We start from the raw sequence: 22,458 nt of genomic DNA on the forward strand, positions 1-22,458 counted from the left end.
CACAGATGAGGGTCTGGTTCCAGTGGGAGGAGGTGGTGGCCACTCAGGCTGAGAAAGCAGGGGCAGGCAGGTGGGGGCAGCGGTGGGGGTTCCTAGGAAAGGGTCAGTGATGCTGGGAAAGGGTGGGGGGTCCCCATGTTCCAGCCTTGATGCCTGGGACTTCAGCGGCCTTGCCCCACACTCGGGAATCCGGTTAGGGGAACACCCTGGCATAACCACCTCTATGGACCTGACATGCTGGCCAGCAAACTGGAGCTCCTCCTCCTCCCTGTGGTCTGGGGCCGGGTGGCTGCCTCTCCGAGGCTGCTGCCGTATCCCAGAGCCTTCCCCAGGCCTGATGAGTCGCTTTCATCTCCTGCTTGCCACGGGCAGGGCTGGGGCAACCTTCTGTCCTGAGGCTCCACAGCCCAGCCACAAAGTCCACGATGACTATCATTCTAGGGGTGGAAACATGAAAATCAGGGGAAAATTGGAATTTCCTCTGCCATGTGATAGATTTGGATGAGTTTAGGGGTGAGCGGGCCTGCAGAGGGCCACGTGGCTGGCCAAGCACATCCTCGAAAACTTCCAACTTTTCTCTTCTTGGCCCTCCTTAGGCCCTGGGCTCCCCTCGGGTCCCAGCCCACCTCTTCTCTGCTGCCTGCCTCAGTTCAGGCACAGTGCTGGGGACGCAGCAGCTATGAAGATGCACCCCTGCCCCTGCACTGCCGGTCGAGAAGGGGAGAAGGGCAGACCAAGAGCTGCAGTCACTGCAGTATAGGCCGGGGCAGTGGGGCCGGGAAGGCAGCGGGGCCGGGGCAGTGGAGCGTGGGCAGTGGGGCCGGGGCAGCAGGGCCAGGGCCACATTTAGGGCTGCCCAGCCAGTTTCCAGTGGTTCATGCATGTTTAACCCAATTACGTCTTTATTTTAATGAGTGTTACAAAAACATCATACTCATGATTTCATCAATATCATGATTTAGGATTACACCCGGGCACCTAGCATTGTCCACTGTCAGTCCTGAGGCCATTGAAGGGACCAGGTTGGGTAATAGTATAGCCCACAGACCCTGACAGTGTTCTCTCAGTGACTTGGGCATGGCAATTCCTGGCAGGTGCAGAGACGGGGCTGTGGCGGGGGCTGTGCAAGCTGAAGGATGTGGCTTCCGAGTCTGGTGCCACCATCTCTGGCAGCTGCACCTTAGGCAGTGTTGCAGGGAGGCCCCCTGAACACAGAGCCTGAGGTAAGGGCTTAGTGCTGCGTGTGTGGCAAGGAGGCGCTCCCAGGAAGCAGGATGGAGGAGACAGGGACAGGGAAAGGCCGACTTTGGGGTGCAGTGTTGGGGCTGCTGCTGTAGACCATTGGGCTTGAATTGGCTGAAACCTTCATACCTGTGCAGGATGCTCCAGGAATGGTCTTCAGAGGAGCCAACTGGCTCCAGGCCCTTTTGGGTGAAGGTTGCCCCGGGGGGCATCACCTCTCCTGCCTTTGGGGTCAAGCTTGAGAGGCAGACACCTGGAGGCGGGGCCTCAGGCCCTTTTACTCAGACTGTCACTGCAGCTACTAAACTCCCAGGGTGCCACTGGTCGCAGTTCACACACCAGGTCCCTGAGTCCCTCCATCTCTCAGCATTCCCTTCCATAAAGTGGGACCAAGCTCATGACCGTCTCCTGGAGGGCACCTGGCACATGACCAGAGACAGGGAGTGTTTTTGAGGAGTTTCTCCATCCTCCAGATGATTGGCGCGGGACCCTGGGGCTGGGACCTGGATGGGATTTGGCTGAGAAGCAGGGGATCTGGGATTTGAGGTCAGGCAGTGTGTGTGCCTTGTCTGTGGAAGTCTCCAGCCAATTCAGACATCCTCCCAGGCTGGGCTCCACCAGAGAAAGTTTGTGCACCTGAGTGAGTGTCACACTCTCTTTCCCTGGGACATGATGGTTCACAAACTTGCGTCCTGTGCTGACTAAGAGCACAGCCTCTAAGGTCAAGGGACCCATGTTCAAAACCCAGCTCGGCCATTTCCACTGTAAGGCCCTGAGCATGCCAATCAACCTTTATAAGCCTCAGTTTTCTCATCTATAAAATGGGACTGGAAATAAGAATGCATCAGATTGTTGTGAATATTAAAATTAGACAACTCTTTGAACATCTGTCTTGGAGAAAAAAAATAAAATGAGACAACATGTGACATGGATCAAACACCCAAGAATTATGTGACACTTAATAAATGTCATTGATTAGACCTATATGTACATGTGCAATATACAATATAGAATACAAAATATAATCTATTAATCGTTCTTCAGTGCCATCAGTTGGTCTAATCTCAGAGTTCTACCTTGGAGGCATCATGGGGTTTTCTCTGATACTGGCTTTTGGGAAAATTATAAGATGGACTTGGTCATCCATTTGCTCGCCTGCCCATTATTATTTTTTTTTTTGGAGACAGAGTCTTGCTCTGTTGCCCAGGCTAGAGTGAGTGCAGTGGTGCAATCTCAGCTCACCACAACCTCTGCCTCCCGGGTTCGATTCTTCTGCCTCAGCCTCCCGAGTAGCTGGGATTACAGCTGCGCACCACCATGCCCAGCTAATTTTTGTATTTTTAGTAGAGATGGGGTTTCACCACGTTGGCTAGGCTGGTCTCGAACTCCTGACCTCAGTAGTTTCACCCGCTTTGACCTCCCAGAGTGCTGGGATTACAGCGCAACTGGCCTCAGCTTGCCCGTTCTTTATTTTCATTTAGTGCTGCTTCTGTCTGCATGTCCAGTAAGAAAGTCGCATAAACCAGCTGCATTTTGTAGATGAGGCGAGGAGATTCCAGGGGCAAAGTGTCTCTCCTAAGGCCATGCAGATGGCCTGCTGGGGTCTGGAAGCAGTTCTGGAACCAAGGTGCTGGCCCGGTGCTGGCCCAGTACAGGCCTGTCCTAGGGTGAGGGCCCCGGGCTGGTCCTGTGGGTTATGCTGGATTCGGCCTGGGGCCAGCGAGGCCTGGAGGGGAGGGAGAGGGGCTGCTCCTGTGCGGATGAGCTTTTGTTCTCCCCAGGCCTCCCTTGGGAAGCGCCGAGCTGCAGAGCCCTCCTGAACCTGGCTCAGGCCCTGACCAGATGCTCTGCTCTTCACCCTCTCCCGGCACCTGCTGTGAGATCAGAGAACTGGGCAGTGGTCTCTGGGGATTGAGGCCAGGGGCAAGGCCTGTGGTAGAGGGCTGCTGAGGTGGGGCGTGGTGTGGCAGGGTTCTTAGGACAGGTGATCCCCAGCTGCAGCTCCCTGGCTTGTCTGCTCCCAAAAGAAGCCAAGGCTGGGCTCACCATGACACCCTGACATCACTTCCCCTCATTCCCTCAGGCCCTGAGGACCTCGCTTCCTGGGGTGCAGGCATGGGGCTGTCGTGGGTGAGGGTGGGCTGCACCTTGGTGAGGAAAGATGATGCCATGACCAGCAGCCCAGCCTGCAGGGCCTTGGAATACCCCCAGATATGGGCATTATAGGGGGGAGAGTGAGTGGGAGTTTGGTTATTCACACTCACCTCATCAGGTTTGACTTGGTCTGCTTTCAGGAGGATTTGCATTGTAGGTGGGGTGGAGGCCTGGAAGTCAGAAGAGCTTTGACTCAGGTCCCTAGGTAGCTGGGTGGGGGTGGGAGGAGGGAGGGAGGTGGGACAGATGCTTGGAGAGTTGGAGATTTGCCCTGGACCTAATGAACAAAAAACTCCCACTGGGGTTAGCTCCTGCACCCACTTAGCGTTCGCGGCTTCAGTTGTATGTGCTCTGCCGGGTAAAGGCTGTGTGGGTGTGTGGAAGAGAAGTAATCCCGCAGTGTGGGTTCCGGGTGAAGTGGCTGGGAGACGGATGCTGCTCTGGGGCCTTCCATCTTCCACGCCCCCTCCTGTGGGAGCAGACGCTTGTTCAGCACGTTGATGTCCATGGTGTGTATTTGGGAACACCGTGGCTCTTTCACACAGAGCACATGGCCATTTATTCCAGATTTGGAGGAAAAGCCGGCTGGGTTGGACTCACTGAAGGATGGTGTACCCATCTCCCTCAGCACCCCATCAGGAGTCCTTGGCGGGAAGTGGATAATTCTGCTGTCCAGCATAACTTGAGTGTTCGGTCCCCATGTGGAAGGGGACTCCACGCTGATTGTGCGGGGGTTTTCTCCTGCAGGGACACCTGATCTCGGCTGTTGAGAGCCCTGAGTCACTGGGGTCAGTGATTACTGTTTTCCTTGAAGTGGGTTCTGCTTCAGTCGTAGACCTGAAGTTATGGGAAGTCTAGAAAGAGCCCTGGGCTGGGGAGGCTAGATCCCACTTACTCGTGAGCTAGGTTTTCAGATAGTGTTGGTGGTCGCTGGGGCCTGTGGAATTGAGTTCTTGGCTCCTTTCCTTGGTCTTCAAGCTCTTGATGATGGGCTCTCACTGCTCCTTCTGAGCTGCTTCTCCTACCGATACCCAAGCTTCAGCCATGGCTCCTGCCATTCCTTCTCCCGGGAGCCTTCTCCTTCCTTCTGTCTCTCCCCGGGGGTCCCAGGCTTTGGTCATTTGCATATCTCCGCTGTGATTCTTGCAACATTTGAGTATCACTGATGCTGTGATTCACCGAGTATTTTTCTTTGCTGGTTCTTTTTGTGGTTAAATCAATTCATTTACTTCATTCTGCAAATGGAAAACCAGTATCATTTACTGTAAGATGACAGTGATCTTAAATGTAAATAAAACAAAACTGAAGAAACTTCCATGCTCATGCTACTCCAGCCAGGAGCTGCTGTGTTCTGGAAATGCTAAGTATGGGGTCTGCCCTCTCTTTTGCTGAAATGCTGGGGAGCAGGTAGAGACAGCCCTGAACAGAGCTTTTCTCACTGACCTAATCTAAAGGCTGACAGTAGAATGGAAGCGGAACTAACTTTCTCATTTGTGTGTCAGGGTTATTTCAGACCATCTTGGCTGCTCCCTAAAATGATCATGGGTCCTACCAATGGGAAGTAGCCCACGTTTGGAAGAACACAGGTCAGCGGAGCTTCTACTCCTTCAAAGCCTGATTTGAGTGCCCGTGTCTCCCTCATCTGTGGCACCTCATCTGTGCTTTTCCGTTCCCAGCCCTCCCGGGCTTGGAGCTTCTGGCACCCAGTGGCCTTGGCTAAGGGAAAGCTCCCTACAGCCCTGCAGGGACACCATGAGCTGTTTTCTGTGCCCCTGCCTGGGGCCTGTGCCCTGCACCCCTGGGGACATACTGGACTGCTGTCTTCTGCAGGCCCAGATCCACACCAGGAGAAAAGGAAATAAGAACATACTCTTAGCCATGCAGGAGACCACCCGTCCTACCACCACCTGTGAGATGTTTGGGAGGTGGGCAGAGCTGGGCCGCAAGTAACGGGTTGGGTTTGGGTGCTCAGTGGCTGCAGTGGCCTGAATGAAGCCTGAGGGGCTGGAGCAGGTGAGGCACACTCAGTGAACCTCTTTGATGACAGGGGGTGGTCTTGATGGCTTCTGGAGAACGATGGAGTCATTCCAGGCTCCTTCTACTTAATTGCTGTGGAAGTCAGGCCCTCACCCTCTCTGTGTCTCGGATGTCTGATCTGTAAAATGGGGGTAATGGCGGTGGTGGCCACCGCATAGGATGGAGGTGAGGGTTTAACGAAATGGAGCTTACTAAGAGTTTGGCACCGTGGCCACAGAAAGGGCTCTGCAGAGGCTACCAGTCTGAAGTTCAAAAAGTGGCCCACTATGACCATGCTCCAGACCCAGGAGACACAGGTGCCCCAGGTGCAGGAGACACAGGGACACCCCAACTACTCAAATATGAACAGGCAGTGCCTTGAAGTCAGGGAGGATGACAGGCAGTCAGGGAAGGCTTCCTGGAGGCAGTGTCTTGAAGGATGGGCATGTGTTAGCCAGGACAGAGCAGGTTTGGCATAAGCCTCCAAAACTGTTGCCCATCTCCCTCCTTGTAAAGGAGAAAGAGCACCTGCTTCCCTCCAAGGCATCAATCATATGGGGATGCAGCTCTGGACCCCACCTGCTCCTTTCCCTAGAGGTGGCAAAGGGGATGCCTGCACACTTCTCAGAGACTCCTGAGCACGTCCAGACCTTAGCTCTAACTTCTGCAGCTAAAGTGTGTGGATGGGAAAAATGCTATCCAAACAAGCCTAATCCCAATCAAAGGATTATTTTCTTATAGAAAAGCTTCACCTATACTTAATAGTTTTAAATTGTTCCGGGTACCAATTAGACTTTTAATTTTGCTGTTCCCTCCGGCGGCTGGAGGATGTGTGTGGTTTGCGTTTAATCAGAGTTGAATTCTTTTTTTTTTTTTTTTTTTTTTTTTGGTGGTTCTGTGGGAGGGAAGGAGATGAGGAGCCGGTTCAGGGTTTCCTTCTGGTCCTCCCAGGACTCGTGTAGGGGTAGAGGCTCTGGGCAGCTCTGAGTTCGGGGTTCTCTGTCAGGGCAGCAGGGTATGTCTCCAGAGTGGGGAGCTCAAGTCCCCTCCCACCCTCCTGAGGTTTCGCCGCCGCAGCCCTGCCTGAAGAATCCAACGCCGCGTTAAATATATGGATTATCCAAAAATTTCTGCAGCGATAGGGTGAGTTATTATTGATTCACAGAGCACGACAAAACATCACTGCATGAATTAGCAAACAGCTGTTTCTAATTTGAGTTTAGAACGGTACACAGAGGAACTTGTTTCTCTGTTCACTCCTTTCATTTATAATGAATTTTAATCACCGCTACAGGTGAGAAAAATGTAGAAACAAGCTTGTATCTTGTGGAAGAAACAAAGGAGAGACAGATGCTAACAGATTTCCAGTCTGTGATAAAAGGGATGTTTTGGTACACTTTACATGTAATTAGAGCGCAGCTGTTTCCAGTCCCAGGTCCACGAACACGGCCGAATGTGGGCTCTGCCGATCTCCAAAGGGAGTCAAGAAAAACAGTGATTCAACCCTGAAAGCATTTTGCTTTCTCTCGAGTGGAGCCGAGTGCCCTTTGCGCAGGCCCTTGGCGGTGCTGCTTCGCGAAGCTCACGGAGATGACTTCACAAGGCACCAACTCCTTGTGCAGAGGCAGGCAGGCGATGTCAGGGTGCGCGGGAGGCCCACGCCAGGAGGCTGGCAGGAGAACCTTCCCGAGCCCCTGAGCTCCGAGCGCCCTTGGGGAGTCCCTCGCAGGGGCAGACTTGGGGGGCTCTTCCTTGCTGGCAGGACTTGATCACTACGTTTCCTCTTTAGCAAGTTTGATCACAGCCAGCTCTCGGGTGAGTTGACGAGCACTGGCTTTTTTTCCCCCTTTCCTAGTCTGTTTAATTTCTGCAATAAAACTCGAGCTCAATTGCATTTTCAATATCAGTGCTAAGTAAATTTGTCTAAGGGATGGAGCTGCCTGGCAGGCTGTGTGTTCTGCGAGGTCAGAGGCTTCAAGGGGAAAGGTGGACGTGTCCTTGCCCTGCGTGTCCAACAGCCGTGTGGGGGCAGGGGTGGGTGGGGGTGTGCTGGGAGTCTGAGGCTCATCCCCCACCCCCTCCATCATGAGCCAGGGGACCCACGTCCAAGCCATGGATGGCTGCTGGTGCCTTAGATTCTTTGTCTGTATAACGAGAGCGTTGGGCTCCAGCTGTATGATGAGGGGTCTTGAAGCTCCTTTGGGGGCTGATGCCCTGGGATTGTGAACGGCAGGGGCCCTCGGGGAATTTTGGCAGGTCGAGTTTGCTTTGCTTGAAAACCGTCTTGTGCACGGGTAACTGTAGGTTTAGTTTAGACCCTGCTGGTTATTGATCAGGGCTCAGGGAGATGACACTGTGTCTTGTGTCCACTCAAACCATCCCAGCCGTTACCAGCCTCTCCTTGTCCTGTGACCACCTTGTGGTGAGCTGGGACTCAGTAGCCAGTGACTGTTGTCGGCATTGTAGAACATTTGTCATGTGTAACGCCTTACAGATATGTTCACTGATTTCATCTCTAAAACAACTCTGTAGTTGGGTCTACATATATAGTCATCCCCATTTTACAGATGTGAAAACTGAGACAAGTTTCTTCATCTGTAAAACCGAACAAGGGTCATTCACTTGGCTACGGTCACACACATAGTGGGGGAGTTGGGACTCTAAGCCCTGCTGCTGGCTCTGAGCCACCAGGCAAACACAGATGTCTTCAGGGCCCAGGACACCCCATAATGGTGAGGGAAGTCCTGGGGGTCTGGGCATGCAGGGAGGTAGGGGCCCTGCTCCAAGGAGCCCCAGCTGAGCTTCATCTTCCACACGCCAGATGCAGAGTCTGTGCTGCCTGCCTTCTTCCAGAAAAGCCAGGGGTGGGCCAGGCATGGTGGCTTATGGCTGTAATCCCAGCACTTTGGGAGGCTGAGGCAGATGGATCACTTGATGCCAGGAGTTTGAGACCAGCCTGGGCAACATAGAGAGAACCCGTCTCTACAAATAAATAAATAAATAATTAGCCAGGCATGGTGGCATGCACCTGTGGTCCCAGCTACTTGGGAGGCTGAGGCAGGAGGATCACTTGAGCCCAGGAGGTTGAGTCTGTAGTAAGCCATGATTGCGTCACTGCACTCCAGCCTGAGTGACAGAAGGAGACCCTGTCTGTTAAAAAAAAAAAAAAAAAAAAAAAAGGCCAGAAGTGACTGAATTAAAGAACAAAAAAATGCTGGGAGTTCCTGATTTGTAAATCCTGGCATTTTTACAAAATCACTAATAAAGTGGGTGGCCCCCAGCCTATCCAGTGGGAGGACAATCATGGTGACCTGTGACCCACTGCCCAGGTCATCATTCCTCCCAGTCCAACTGGCTGAGAGTCCTGGCCGGGAGTTCCAGCCCGACTCTTCCAGTCGCCATCTGCTTTGTGATGTCAGGATGTGACCTAACCTCTCTGTTCGTCCTCATGCCAGGGGCGACCACGCAACTTACTGTGTAAGCTCAGCTGCTTATAAGGGTACAAGGGAGACACTGGATGGGGTGCTGGGTTCCATCCTAGGATGCCTGGGTGTGTGGCACCCCATTTGTAATATGGGGGTAATGACAATAACAAAACAACCACGATCACCACCACTGCACAGAGTTGCTCCAGGTGTCAAATGAATAATGGGTGTGAGGTGCTGTGCAAAATGTTAAATGCCCTATAGATGATGGGATTTACGATGAATGATAATAGTGTCTGTCAGTTACATTAGAAATCCCTTTATTTTCTTTAGCCAGCGTTCATCTAATGGTTAGCAGTTTGTAAACATTAATCACTTTGTAAGGTACTTACTCTTAGTTTCCCCATCCTGTGGATGAGGACATGGTCGCTCAGAGAGGGAAAGTAACTTGCCCAGGGTCACACAGCTAACGATGGCTGAGCAAGCCAGTGCATGCTTTCTAAAATAACCTTCCAGAGCCCCTGAAATTCATAGCTCTGCTGTCCCACAGGGCTGATGTCTCTCTGCAATTGATTTTCTTCAAGCTTAGGCTGATGTTTTGACTCCCTGGAAGTTTTGTTAAGGGCCTTGGTAGCAGCTGTTTGCTGTCACATGGCATTTCAGCACCCCCAGAGCTGCCTGGAGAAGGGCAGCCTGGCCAGTCTCTTGTCTTTGAGCTTTCCAGTGGCCTCTGAGTCTTTTTCCCTCGCAAACCGAAAGAATGATCCCCACTTTTTCTTGCTGCTTTCCTTGGGGATGATAGATCCCATCTGTAAGAAACTCTCAGCTCCCTGGAGGAAGAATGAGTGAATAGGAGCTGTTATTATTTTTGCTAATAGCATAATTCTCGCTCAAGATTTTAGGCGGAACCATGTCAGCTTCTGGTCACCTTTGTGTGGCTCCTAGGCCTACCTCTGAGGAAGGAACCTCTGACAGCCTCATCCCTTTCGTTTCCCAGGGTGGACTTTTGATTTCCCGGGGGTCAAACTAAATCCTTTACACTTCTCTGTTCCTTTAGGAAAATCAAATATCTAGGTGAAGTACTGATACTACCGTTAAAGGGATCCCCCCGCCCCCATGCTGTCTCTCCTGCGCGCTCTCTCTCTCTTTCTTTCTGTACTTCAAAGCAGTCAAGGGTTGCTTTAGAGTTTAATGTTGAAACAGTAATTAATTGACACAGAGATTGGGCAGATAAGAGCATAGAATCCTAAGAATGCTGGGTACCTCTGCCCCCTTTGGAAAACTGGGTATTTAGAGTAAGCTCCATAAATATGTGCTGAATTTAAAAACCACCCAAACCAGGAGAGAGCAGAGAGCTAGGATACCTACCACCTGAGGCTCATTCTGTACCCAGGGCAGACACAGACATCATTAATTGATAACAGACTTTAAGAGGTACAAAGCCTCTCAGAGACTTACTCGTTGGATTCTCTGTATCAAGAGTTGGGGAAATTAAAGCACAAAGAGGAGATATACTTGCCCATGGTTACACAGTGCTGGAATCTGAACCCAGTCCAGTAGTGATCTCATCCACTGTGGCTCACAGTTCCACCCCCTGGGTTTGAGGTTCTGCTCTCTTAGTCATCCCTTTTTCCCCATGAAAGGCATCATGTACTTGCATCTGAGTGGTTTTGTTAACCTGTTTCCTGCTTGTGAAATTTTGGGTGTCCAACAGACTTCTTTAATCTTGTACCCTCTCTGTCCTTTTTGGTTCAAGCTGGCAGTGTTTCTGCCAGTATAAACTTTTCAAGAACCTTATGAGTCTCCTGTGTATGTCATGGGTATTTCCTCCACCATTCAAGATGCTTCTTCACAGACAGTTCCTGGATAATCCCTTCTCTACTTTTCGTCTTTTGCTGAGATAGCTCCAGAGCAATGCCCCCACATTTCCCAGATGCTAATTTGATCTAGGAGATCTGCGAGTCACATCCTTAATCTCTGAGTCCTTGGGGGACATTGAGCCAGTGAGAATGGCCCGCCCAGCCTGAGAGCTGTGGCCTGTCTCCTGCTGAGCCTTCGTAAAATGGGATCCAAGACCCCACTCTGGCCTGGGGATTTACCGTGAGGGGAGCTTGGGACCTTTCAGAGATGCCCACCTCACAGTTTTCTGAGCAGCTCCGAGAAGGGGCTTCAGAGGCTGCCCAGTCCCCCATGTTATTGAGGAAGTGGCTCAAAAATGGAAGGTGACATTCGTAGGGCTCCCAACAGCACAGCCACCTCTGAGGACTGAGGCTCCAAACTTTCAGATTCATGTACTCTCTGCTGCAGCAGACATCCATCTGGTGCAGGGAGACAGAATGGGTATAGATTTGAAGTTTCTCAAGAAGTGAGCAGGAATATGCCTGGATGCCCCTTGAGCTGAATTTGCATCCTTTCGTGTCTGGAAGGCCATCTGCTTAGGCTCTGGCTGCCTCTGGGAACCACAATCTGCAGTGTGCCCTGAAGCACGCCAGATCTTGCAGCTCTTGTTACCCCTGGCTCTAGGAAACACTGACTGGCTCTCCTGTGTTACCTGGGCTGCTTTGTGTCCACTTTGGGCAACCCTCACCATCAGCTGGGGTCAGAGCTGACCTCTCTGGCTGGAGATCCCTCTCCAGACTCCAACATGGTTCCACAGTATATTAGTTCATTCTTACGCTGCTATGAAGAAATGCCTGAGACTGGGTAATTTATAAGGGAAAGAGGTTTAATGGACTCACAGTTGTTCATGACTGGGAAGGCTTCAGGAAACTTACGATTATGGTGGAAGGGGAAACAAACACATCCTTCTTCACATGGTGGCAGGAAGGAGAAAAATGAGAGCTGAGCAAAGGGGGAAGCCCCTTATACAACCATCAGATTTCATGAGAACTTACTATCACTAGAAGAGCCTGGGGAAACCACCCCTGTGATTCAGTTACCTCCTGCCAGGTCCCTCCCACCACATGTGGGGATTACAGGAACTGCACTTCAAGATGGGTGAGGACACAGCCAAACCATATCATACGGTGTCTATCAAGTCCTCTTGTCTCTGTGTGACCAACAGGATTTTGGGAACACCAAAGCCTCATCTCTCAAAGAGAATGGACAGCTCCTTTTTTGGAAGAGGAAACCTGAAAAACATCTAGCATTAGGAGTCAGGAGACTGCTTTTCAGTTTGCTTAATGCCCTTTGACTATTCAGTTTCCACGTCTCTGCTCATGGCAGACATTACCATTTGATTGTAGCACCCATGTCTTTGGACCTCAGATAAGGCCTCAGAATCCTTTTGAACACTATTCCAGGCAACCACTACCAATTAGCTAGGCTTGTAAGTTTTCTTCTCTTCTCTGGACTTAACTTTTCCATCTGTCTCATGTGGGATTGGGTAGTTGGTTCCTGAGTCTGGAGTCCCACTCCTCTGAGCGTGGGGAAGGGCCACAGTGATTCCCATTCCTGGAGCTCTGGATGTGGGCAGCAGAGAGGCTCTGCTTGGTGTATTACAAAGCTTTGTTCTGTCAGGAACTGGTCTCCTTGGCAATTGTCATTTTTCTAAAGAAACAGGTGAGTGGCAAGGAGTCTTTTTGGGGGCTTTGTGAAGCACTGTAAGGCCTTTTTGTGCTTATGATGAAGACAGTCTTGATGGCTGGAATACTGTACAACATGATCTTTATATTCATCTGGCAGGGGCTTTGGAGAGCATGAATTCCAGCTTCCTGTGAGCCAGCAGAGGCAGCGGAGGCCCGGCCTACCGACGGACTCTCTGCCTGTGCCCCAACATGACTGCCGTAGGCACCTTTCTTGCTCCACTCGGCCTCTCCTTTGCATGATCTGGAATATCCATGGGGGAGGACCAGGGTGGGGTGCACCCAAGCGACCCTGCAGCATTCAGCACAGTCCTGGGCACAAGAGGCCCTGCAACCTGGGATGGAAACCTCATTCCTGTGGCTGTCTGAGCTCTTGCCCCTCTGTAGGCTCATGGTCTTTTTTTTATTTTTTAAGAGTCAAAGTCTTACTCTGTCACCCAGGCTAGAGTGGCATGATCAGAGCTCACTGCAGCCTCAAACTCATAGGCTCAGGTGATCCTCCTGCCTTGGCCTCCCAAGTAGCTAGGTAGCTGGAGCTGCATGTACACAGCCCATGCCTGTGTAATTTTTTAAAAAAAATCTGTTTTTAAGAGCCAGTGTCTTGCTGTATTGCCCAGGCTGGTCTTGGACTCTTGACCTCAAACGATTCTCCCACCTCAGCCACCCAATGCGCAGGGATTATAGGCATGAGTCTCTGTGCCTGGCTGGATGGTCATTTTTATTCATGCAGATGGAATTGCCCAGCTCAGGAGTGTCATAGTAACCTGGAACTTCCTGGGCTCTGCTGTATTCCCCTGCGACTCAATGCAGAGAGCGCTCCTGGTGTTCCTTTTAGGGCCTCTTGCATAGCTTAGATGACAGGAGTTCAACTCCTCCTCCATCTGTGTCCCCCTTTTGGCCCACTCCTGTGAGTCTGGGCCAGTCACTCTCCTTTCTTGGCCGGAGCACCTTCTCCAGCAGCCCTGACCTTGATTCTCTGTGACAGAGGAGCCGTGAGCTGTGGCTCCCAGCCATTGTGGCCGGCGGCTTGTGCTGCTATGCCTAAATGAGCTATATACGAGGTGGTTCTACACGCCGTAGCATTGGCCTGATGAATTCATGTTCGGCTCCATGCTGGTCACCAAGTATGAGCACATGAGCTTGGGAATCACCTGGCTGTTTCTGCTGCTGCTGTGTTCTGAAGCCCAGTTAATGTTCTTTTTTCTACTTAATTGAATTTTTATCAAAAATTCTCTCCTCTTTTATGCTTGTTTTCTTTCTCTTCCTGCAGCAGACAGCAAAAGCCTCATATAACCCATTTCCTACTTGGCCTTCTTGCAGGATTAGTCATTTTTAAATGACTTTAATCTCCATTTTGCAAGTGATTTTTTAAACTCATTTTTGTTATAGTTCTTTGATTGCAGTTATTCTGGGTGGTGGGGAAAGGTGGGTCTGGCATTAGTCACTGTACCTCCCACTTGCTTTTCTCATTCTTCTCCTACCAAAGCGAGGGGTGTGGAGGGAGCAGGGGTGGTGGGTAGTGAAGCCTGACTGAACAGGACTAAGGGGGTTCACATCCTGACCCTGCTGCCTGCTGGCTGTGTGGCACTGGGCAAGTCACTCAGCCTCCTGTGCCCTGGTTTTCTCATCTGTAAATGGAAATTATTAACAGTACCTAACTCAGTAGCCTATTGAGAGGACTGAGTGAGTGAATACATAAACTCTTATAAGAATTCCTGGCACATAGCAAAATCGATGCAAGTATTTATTTGAAAATAAAAGGGTAGTGGTTGAGCAGGACTATCCTTGAACCCCCCTTCTCCCTAACTTCTGGAATGTTCATGTTGGAGGAGACTTTGGGATTGCCTTGGCCACAGTTGCAGATGTGTGTGGTGTCCAGCATCCCGCATGAGCAAAGTGTCATTGCTGTAAGAGAAGAGAACCTCGCGCCGGGCGCGATGGCTCACGCCTGTAATCCCAGCACTTTGGGAGGCTGAGGTGGGCAGATCACTTGAGGTCAGGAGTTCAAGACCAGCCTGGCCAACATGGTGAAACCCCATCTCTACTAAAAATACAGAAATTAGCTGGGCGTCGTGGTGCACACCTGTAATCCCAGCTACGCGGGAGGCTGAGGCAGGAGAATTGCTTTAAACCCAGGAGGCAGAGGTTGCAGTGAGCTGAGATCATGCCATTGCACTCCAGCCTGGACCACAGTCTCCCCCGCCCCCAACACACACACACACAAAATGGAAAAGAAAACCGCTTCCCTGCTAACGCCCCTGTAGGTACATTCCCGAGCTTTGGCCCCAGCCTTTCTTTCTAGCCTGGTTCTAGGGCACCGAGCTAAGTGCCCCCAAAGCAAAATGCATTTGGAGGGGGTGGGATGGCAGCAGGAGAGGTTGAATGTTCTTTGAATAAAAGACTTTAAACAGGGCAATCTGAGTTTGGGACTTTATATGTCAACATGCCCATTTTCCCTGATTGGGCCTTTTCAGTTAAAGGAGCCTTATTTTCATTTCAATTCAGATGATTATAATCTCAGCAGTGGCTCAGTTTGTTGCTCCCAGAATAATATGCTTTGCTTTAGTTTCAAAACTTGTTTGCAGAAAAATAAAGCCAAGCAACCAGCCTGCAAAGAACCTTGGGTACTCTGGCGCTGGGCAGGTTAAGAGTCTCCTTTTCAAAGCCCAGTGGGTGAATGAGTGATGTGGGGTCTGGGGACCAGGTTCTTATGCTTAGGAGATGCAGTTTGGCCAGACACTGCTGGGGCATGTGGATTGGTACTGGGGGTAGTTCCTCACCTCCCTGAACCCCGCTTCCTCATCTCAGAAATGGGAATGTTATTGCAGACAGCCAGATATGGTTGTTGTGAGGATGAAAAGAAATTAATTGCGGTAATAGACATACTTAGCCCAGTGCTGGCACGGGGGACATTCTCAATAAATGGAGCTGTTAATATTGTTAGCACTTGCGGTACTAATTAGTACTAATTCTGATTATTGGCAAAATAGTGCTTTTGTTTAACAACTTCATTGAAGTATAATTTGCATACTATAACATTCACTTGTTTGAAGTGAGCGACTCAGCCAGTCTCTGGTTAGTTTACAGAGCTATGCAGTCTTCACCGACACTCTAGTTTTAGGACCATTTCCATCATGTCAGAAGGATCTCTGTCCCTGTTTGCAGCCAGTGCCTGCTCCCACCTCCAGCCTCAGACAGCCGCTAACCTGGCTTCTGTCTCAGATGCACCTTATTCTGGACATTTCATGTCAGTGGCATGATAGTGCTTTCTCCCATTACTTTTCCTCATCCACTCCTCCCAGTGATTCCTTTTTTTTTTTTGAGACAGAGTCTCACTCTGTCACCCAGGCTGGAGTGCAGTGCCGTGACCTTGGCTCACTGCAACCTCTGCCTCCTGAGTTCAAGCGATCCTCCTGCCTCAGCCTTCTGGATTCCATTTTTTCAGATGCATAAAGTGAGTGGTGAAGGGGAATGCTCAGGGCATGGATGAATTCATGGAGGAGCTGGGAGGGCTCTGTCCTCTGCAGGGATCTGTCCTCTGGTTCTCAGGTGGTGCAAAAGGTTTAGGAGCAAATGAAAACTGGCAGAAATACCTGGGTAGGCTTGTCCCAGGGAAAAGAGTGATAGTGCTTTCTCCTGCCCAGTTGTTGAGGATTCTCCACACATCGGTTGCTGGGTGGGCTCCAGTGAGCTCCTGTATCTCTCTGCGCCCTGATGAGCACCCCCAGAAATGCAAATCATGGGCCAGCCCAAGCTCTCCTCATGACCGAGGCTCCAAGGAGATCAAGGCCTGAGGACCTGGAGGCTTTACATGTGCGCCCCCTCCCCTTCTTACCCATGCAGGGGTGGTCTTATTTGATGGTTTGCCCCACAGAAGCTGGTCCAGGGCCGTGCTACGGTCAAGGAGCCCGAATGTGGACAGTCCTGGCATCAGTCTCTGGCACTGTCATTTCCCAGAGCGAGTTCCTGAGGCCGTGCCTCAGTTTCCTTGTTTGTCCAGTGGGAGTGGCCGGAGTGGCCCTGGCTCCTGCCTCATTGGCAGTTGGGAGAAAGCACTTAGCAGAGTGCTGGGCACACAGGAAGGACTCTGGCAGCTTAAGTGAGTCTGAGCGAAGACATCAAAATAAGAAGAAGTCGGTCCAGCCTGGCCAGGAGCGAGGGCCGAGCAGGTCCCCTGGTCCTAGCCGTCTCCTCCCTGGGGTCCCTTTTGTCTGCACTCCTCAGAGCCCAGCTGGCAAGAGCTGGGAGTTGGCAGGCAGGGGTTGGGGAACCTCCCACTCCATCTCATCTGGGGAGCTGGCCGCGGCTGCTTCATCCTTCCCGTCTGCCGAGCCCATCATGTGAGGCCCCCCGGGGGGAGAAGGCGCCAATGGGAGGGTGTTCCAGGAGGCCCCTCGAGCTAGGCTGGGCAGCTGGGCTTCAGAGGTGGGGTGGATGCTGGGAGTCTTGGAGCTGGGAGCTTTGGAGAGCTGCATGCATCCGGGCTGACCTGTGCCAGTGGTGCCAGCTGGGGTCAGGTGGATCTTCACATGGTCAGCGAGGGTTGGGGGAGACGCAGGAGGTGGGGATGGGGCCTAGGACCAGGTTCATCCTCAACTGTGAGGGACCCCTCAAGACACCCCAATCAGCCCTTCTAGTCTCTTTAAGTCTTGGGGTTGGCCTGGGATAGCAGAGGCAGCTTGTGTGGAGAGCCTTGTAGGGAAACCACAGGTCTGTGATGTGTGTGGGTGTGTGTGTGTGTGTGTCTGCAGGTAAATGTGTATACATAAGCGTGTGCATGTATATTTGTTTGTGAGTGATAGTGTGTGTGGGAGTGATGGTGCAAATGGTTGTGTGTGTGACGGGTGTTATTGTGTGTGTGTAGGTAGGCGTGTGTGTATGTGCATGTGTGTGCCAGTGTTCACCCATGCTGGGAACATGGTGCGCCTGTTCCATCCCTTCCTGAAGGTCTGGGCTGCCTCTGGGCCAAGGTTACGTCTGGGTTACGTCTGTGAGGCTCTTCTGAAGACTCAGCCGGGATGGCTGGCGGCTGGAGAGGCGGGGGCAGTGGTTTATTTCCTCGGGGTTACAAGAGCAAGGTCAGCACAGCCGAATCTGAGCTTTTGTTTGTCTCTCCCCTGCCCACAGCAGCCTGCGGTCTGTTTCATTCATTATTAAGTTTTAAATCCAGCCGAAGAGAAACTTGAGCCTTGGAACTCACTCCCTGACCGGGCTGGCTCTGCTCGACCCCCGCCGGGGAATGTCTCTGGCTTTATTCACTGTGTCCTGTGTGCCTTTGTTTTCTCAGAAACGGCCGACCCTTAGGTTTGTTTAGTTTTCCTCTGAGGCTGGACGGGCCAGCGAACGTGGGGGTTGCGAGGGCTGTCTCCAGGGAGGGTGGGGTGCGCCGGACTCCGTGCAAGGATTGCCTCTTCCTCGCCTTTGCAATGGAGTTAAGGGCCCGCCTGGCTCTAAGCTCTGTGGCCATCCACCTCCTCATTCTTCCTCCAATCACTGTCACCATTTCCTGGTCCTGGGTGGGGTTGGGGTGAATCCCTGAGTGCAGAGAAAACAAAGAAAACCAGGATCTCAGAATGACCTGGGCCGGGAAACCCACAGATGCATCTTCAGTGCCCTGGACTCACTTCCTGCCTGAACACTGGCGTCTGCTGTGTCGTGCCCTGTGATTTCACACCTCCTATGTCTCGTCTGTTACCTGAAGCAGCAGCTTCCAGTTCTGTCAGGTCGCCCGTCCTCAGAGAATGGTGCATGCTATGGCCAATCCAATGAGGGCATTGTTGTTGTTGCAGAATTTTGCCTGTGCTCGTAAGGACCAGTGGGATTTCGTTTTCTCCAGGATTAGGGATTGGAGGGGAGTTGACTCCCAGGTGTGGATCAAGTGACGGGACTTGTCCTCCTTTTGGCCTATGATGGTCTGTGAGTTCGTTTCCAGTGACTTTGTCTAGGCTGCCCCTCCTTTCCCTATCAGGAAAGTGGCCATGAGCCTCCACTCTGATGGGGGCTACCATGTCCTGCCAGGCCCAGGCAGGTGTTGTTGAGGGAAGAGGCATTTCCCCTTCATTATCAGCCGCCCCTCTGGCGTGTCCTCTGCAGACAGGAAGGCCCTGGTGTCCACTTGCTTCCGGCCCCTGCCCCTCCCCGCAGCCCCCTGCAGCCGTTGGCCAGCTGCACAGCCTCAGCCCGCGCGCTGTCAAGAAGCTGGCTCTGTCCTTGTTTCTCGGCAGCCCTGGGAATTGCCTCTAATCTCCTCTCTGCCTTCCCCTGCAGATGGTGATGACGACCCACAACTCTCCTGGGTGGCCTCGTCTCCCTCCAGCAAGGATGTTGCGTCACCCACGCAGATGATCGGAGATGGTTGTGACCTCGGCCTTGGCGAGGAGGAAGGGGGCACAGGCCTGCCGTACCCTTGCCAGTTCTGCGACAAGTCCTTCATCCGCCTGAGCTACTTGAAGAGGCACGAGCAGATCCACAGCGACAAGCTGCCGTTCAAGTGCACCTACTGCAGCCGCCTCTTCAAACACAAGAGGAGCCGCGACCGGCACATCAAGCTGCACACGGGCGACAAGAAGTACCACTGCCACGAGTGCGAGGCAGCCTTCTCCCGCAGCGACCACCTCAAGATCCACCTGAAGACCCACAGCTCCAGCAAGCCCTTCAAGTGCACCGTGTGCAAGCGCGGCTTCTCCTCCACCAGCTCACTGCAGAGCCACATGCAGGCCCATAAGAAGAACAAGGAGCATCTGGCCAAGTCGGAGAAGGAAGCCAAGAAGGACGACTTCATGTGCGACTACTGCGAGGACACCTTCAGCCAGACGGAGGAGCTGGAGAAGCATGTGCTCACCCGCCACCCGCAGCTCTCCGAGAAGGCGGACCTGCAGTGCATCCACTGCCCCGAGGTCTTCGTCGACGAGAACACGCTGCTCGCCCATATCCACCAAGCCCACGCCAACCAGAAACACAAGTGCCCCATGTGCCCTGAGCAGTTTTCCTCGGTGGAAGGTGTCTACTGCCACCTAGACAGCCACCGGCAGCCTGACTCCAGCAACCACAGCGTCAGTCCTGACCCCGTGCTGGGCAGCGTGGCCTCCATGAGCAGCGCCACGCCCGACTCCAGCGCCTCTGTGGAGCGCGGCTCCACCCCAGACTCCACCTTGAAGCCGCTGCGGGGGCAGAAGAAGATGCGGGATGACGGGCAGGGCTGGACCAAGGTGGTCTATAGCTGCCCCTATTGTTCCAAGCGGGACTTTAACAGCCTGGCCGTGCTGGAGATCCACCTGAAGACCATCCATGCGGACAAGCCCCAGCAGAGCCACACGTGTCAGATCTGCCTAGACTCCATGCCCACCCTCTACAACCTCAATGAGCATGTGCGCAAGCTGCACAAGAACCACGCCTACCCCGTGATGCAGTTTGGCAACATCTCCACTTTCCACTGCAACTACTGCCCCGAGATGTTCGCTGACATCAACAGCCTGCAGGAGCACATCCGCGTCTCCCACTGCGGCCCCAACGCCAACCCCTCCGACGGCAATAATGCCTTCTTCTGCAACCAGTGCTCCATGGGCTTCCTCACCGAGTCCTCCCTCACCGAGCACATCCAGCAGGCCCACTGCAACGTGGGCAGTGCCAAACTAGAGTCTCCCGTGGTGCAGCCCACACAGTCCTTCATGGAGGTCTATTCCTGCCCCTACTGCACCAACTCCCCCATCTTCGGCTCCATTCTGAAGCTCACCAAGCACATCAAGGAGAACCACAAGAACATTCCACTGGCCCACAGCAAGAAGTCCAAGGCCGAGCAGAGCCCAGTCTCATCTGACGTGGAGGTATCGTCCCCAAAGCGGCAGCGGCTCTCGGCGAGCACCAACTCCATCTCCAATGGCGAGTATCCTTGCAATCAGTGCGACCTCAAGTTCTCCAACTTTGAGAGCTTCCAGACTCACCTGAAGCTGCACCTGGAGCTGCTCCTGCGGAAGCAGGCGTGTCCCCAGTGCAAAGAGGACTTTGACTCCCAGGAGTCCCTCTTGCAGCACCTGACGGTGCATTACATGACCACGTCGACCCACTATGTGTGCGAGAGCTGCGACAAGCAGTTCTCCTCGGTGGATGACCTGCAGAAGCACCTGCTGGACATGCACACCTTCGTGCTGTACCACTGCACCCTGTGTCAGGAGGTCTTCGACTCCAAGGTGTCCATCCAGGTGCACTTGGCGGTGAAGCACAGCAACGAGAAGAAGATGTACCGCTGCACGGCCTGCAACTGGGACTTCCGCAAGGAGGCCGACCTGCAGGTGCACGTCAAACACAGCCACCTGGGCAACCCGGCCAAGGCTCACAAGTGCATCTTCTGCGGGGAGACCTTCAGCACTGAGGTGGAGCTGCAGTGCCACATCACCACGCACAGCAAGAAGTATAACTGCAAGTTCTGCAGCAAAGCCTTCCATGCCATCATCCTGCTGGAGAAGCACCTGCGGGAGAAGCACTGTGTGTTCGATGCTGCGACCGAGAACGGCACGGCCAACGGGGTGCCCCCTGTGGCCACTAAGAAGGCTGAGCCGGCTGACCTGCAGGGCATGCTGCTTAAGAACCCCGAGGCGCCCAACAGCCATGAGGCCAGTGAGGATGATGTGGACGCGTCAGAGCCCATGTACGGCTGCGACATCTGTGGGGCGGCCTACACCATGGAGGTGCTGCTGCAGAACCACCGGCTGAGGGACCACAACATCCGGCCAGGCGAGGATGACGGCTCACGCAAGAAGGCTGAGTTTATCAAGGGCAGCCACAAGTGCAACGTTTGCTCACGGACTTTCTTCTCGGAGAATGGGCTACGGGAGCACCTGCAGACGCACCGGGGCCCTGCCAAGCACTACATGTGTCCCATCTGTGGCGAGCGCTTCCCTTCGCTGCTGACGCTCACCGAGCACAAGGTGACCCACAGCAAGAGCCTGGACACGGGCACCTGTCGCATCTGCAAGATGCCCCTGCAGAGCGAAGAGGAGTTTATCGAGCACTGTCAGATGCACCCCGACCTGCGCAACTCCCTCACGGGCTTCCGCTGCGTGGTCTGCATGCAGACAGTCACCTCCACACTCGAGCTCAAGATCCATGGCACCTTCCACATGCAGAAGCTGGCAGGCAGCTCGGCGGCGTCCTCCCCCAACGGTCAGGGCCTGCAGAAGCTCTACAAGTGTGCCCTGTGCCTCAAGGAGTTCCGCAGCAAGCAGGACCTGGTGAAGCTCGACGTCAACGGGCTGCCCTATGGCCTCTGCGCCGGCTGCATGGCCCGCAGCGCTAACGGACAGGTGGGAGGCCTGGCCCCGCCCGAGCCCGCCGACCGGCCCTGTGCCAGCCTCCGCTGTCCTGAGTGCAGCGTCAAGTTCGAGAGTGCTGAAGATCTGGAGAGCCACATGCAGGTGGACCACCGCGACCTCACGCCGGAGACCAGTGGGCCCCGGAAAGGGACCCAGACGTCGCCAGTGCCCCGGGTAAGTGCGGCCCACCTCATCCTGCCCCTGCTTCCCTCCTTGCGGTTCCTCTGATCCCCACAGGAGCCACGTACCCTGAGTGCTGTGTTTCTGAGAAGTGGCGCTGTCTTGTGGTGGTGACGCACGTGCTGTGCCATAGACTCCTTGAGTTTGAACCTCGGCAGTACCATTCCTTTCCAGCTGTGTGATGGGCTCCTGTTATTTATCTCTCTGGGCCTCATTTGTCAAGTGCTCATCTGTAAATGGGAATAATAATTGTCCCAACCTCAAAGAATTGCTGTGAGAGGCCGATGACATCATACAGGTAATGCACCTGGCACATACAGTGTTTCATGCTCAGTGAGGGCGCATGGGTGGCGTCTGGTGTCTTTGTTGTTGAGTTAGGATAGACAGACTCGTTTGCTTATTGGGTCTCCATAGGCAAGTTCCTGATTTCTCTGGGCCTTAGACTCAGGATTCTTTTGATAGTTCATAGAGATGACACACACACAAGGGGCCAAGCCTGGCACCTTCGACATGGTCTCATGAAGGGCCTTCCACGTGGTCCCGACTGCC

General features: G+C 53.1%; 1 protein-coding gene across 5 annotated transcripts in view; it reads left to right on the forward strand.

Moving 5' to 3' along the window:
• The window catches only part of ZNF423 (zinc finger protein 423), a 363,648-nt gene that overhangs the window by 194,342 nt on the left and 146,848 nt on the right, over positions 1–22,458 (forward strand). For all 5 annotated transcript variants that reach the window (XM_074403307.1, XM_039461811.2, XM_074403317.1 and 2 more), the window contains one exon: positions 18,689–21,903. In XM_074403307.1, coding sequence (XP_074259408.1) covers positions 18,689–21,903 — 3,215 coding nt within the window. The remainder of the gene's footprint in view (positions 1–18,688; positions 21,904–22,458) is intronic.

This window comes from Saimiri boliviensis, chromosome 1 (genome assembly GCF_048565385.1).
Source record: "Saimiri boliviensis isolate mSaiBol1 chromosome 1, mSaiBol1.pri, whole genome shotgun sequence".
NCBI classification, from domain to species: domain Eukaryota; kingdom Metazoa; phylum Chordata; class Mammalia; order Primates; family Cebidae; genus Saimiri; species Saimiri boliviensis.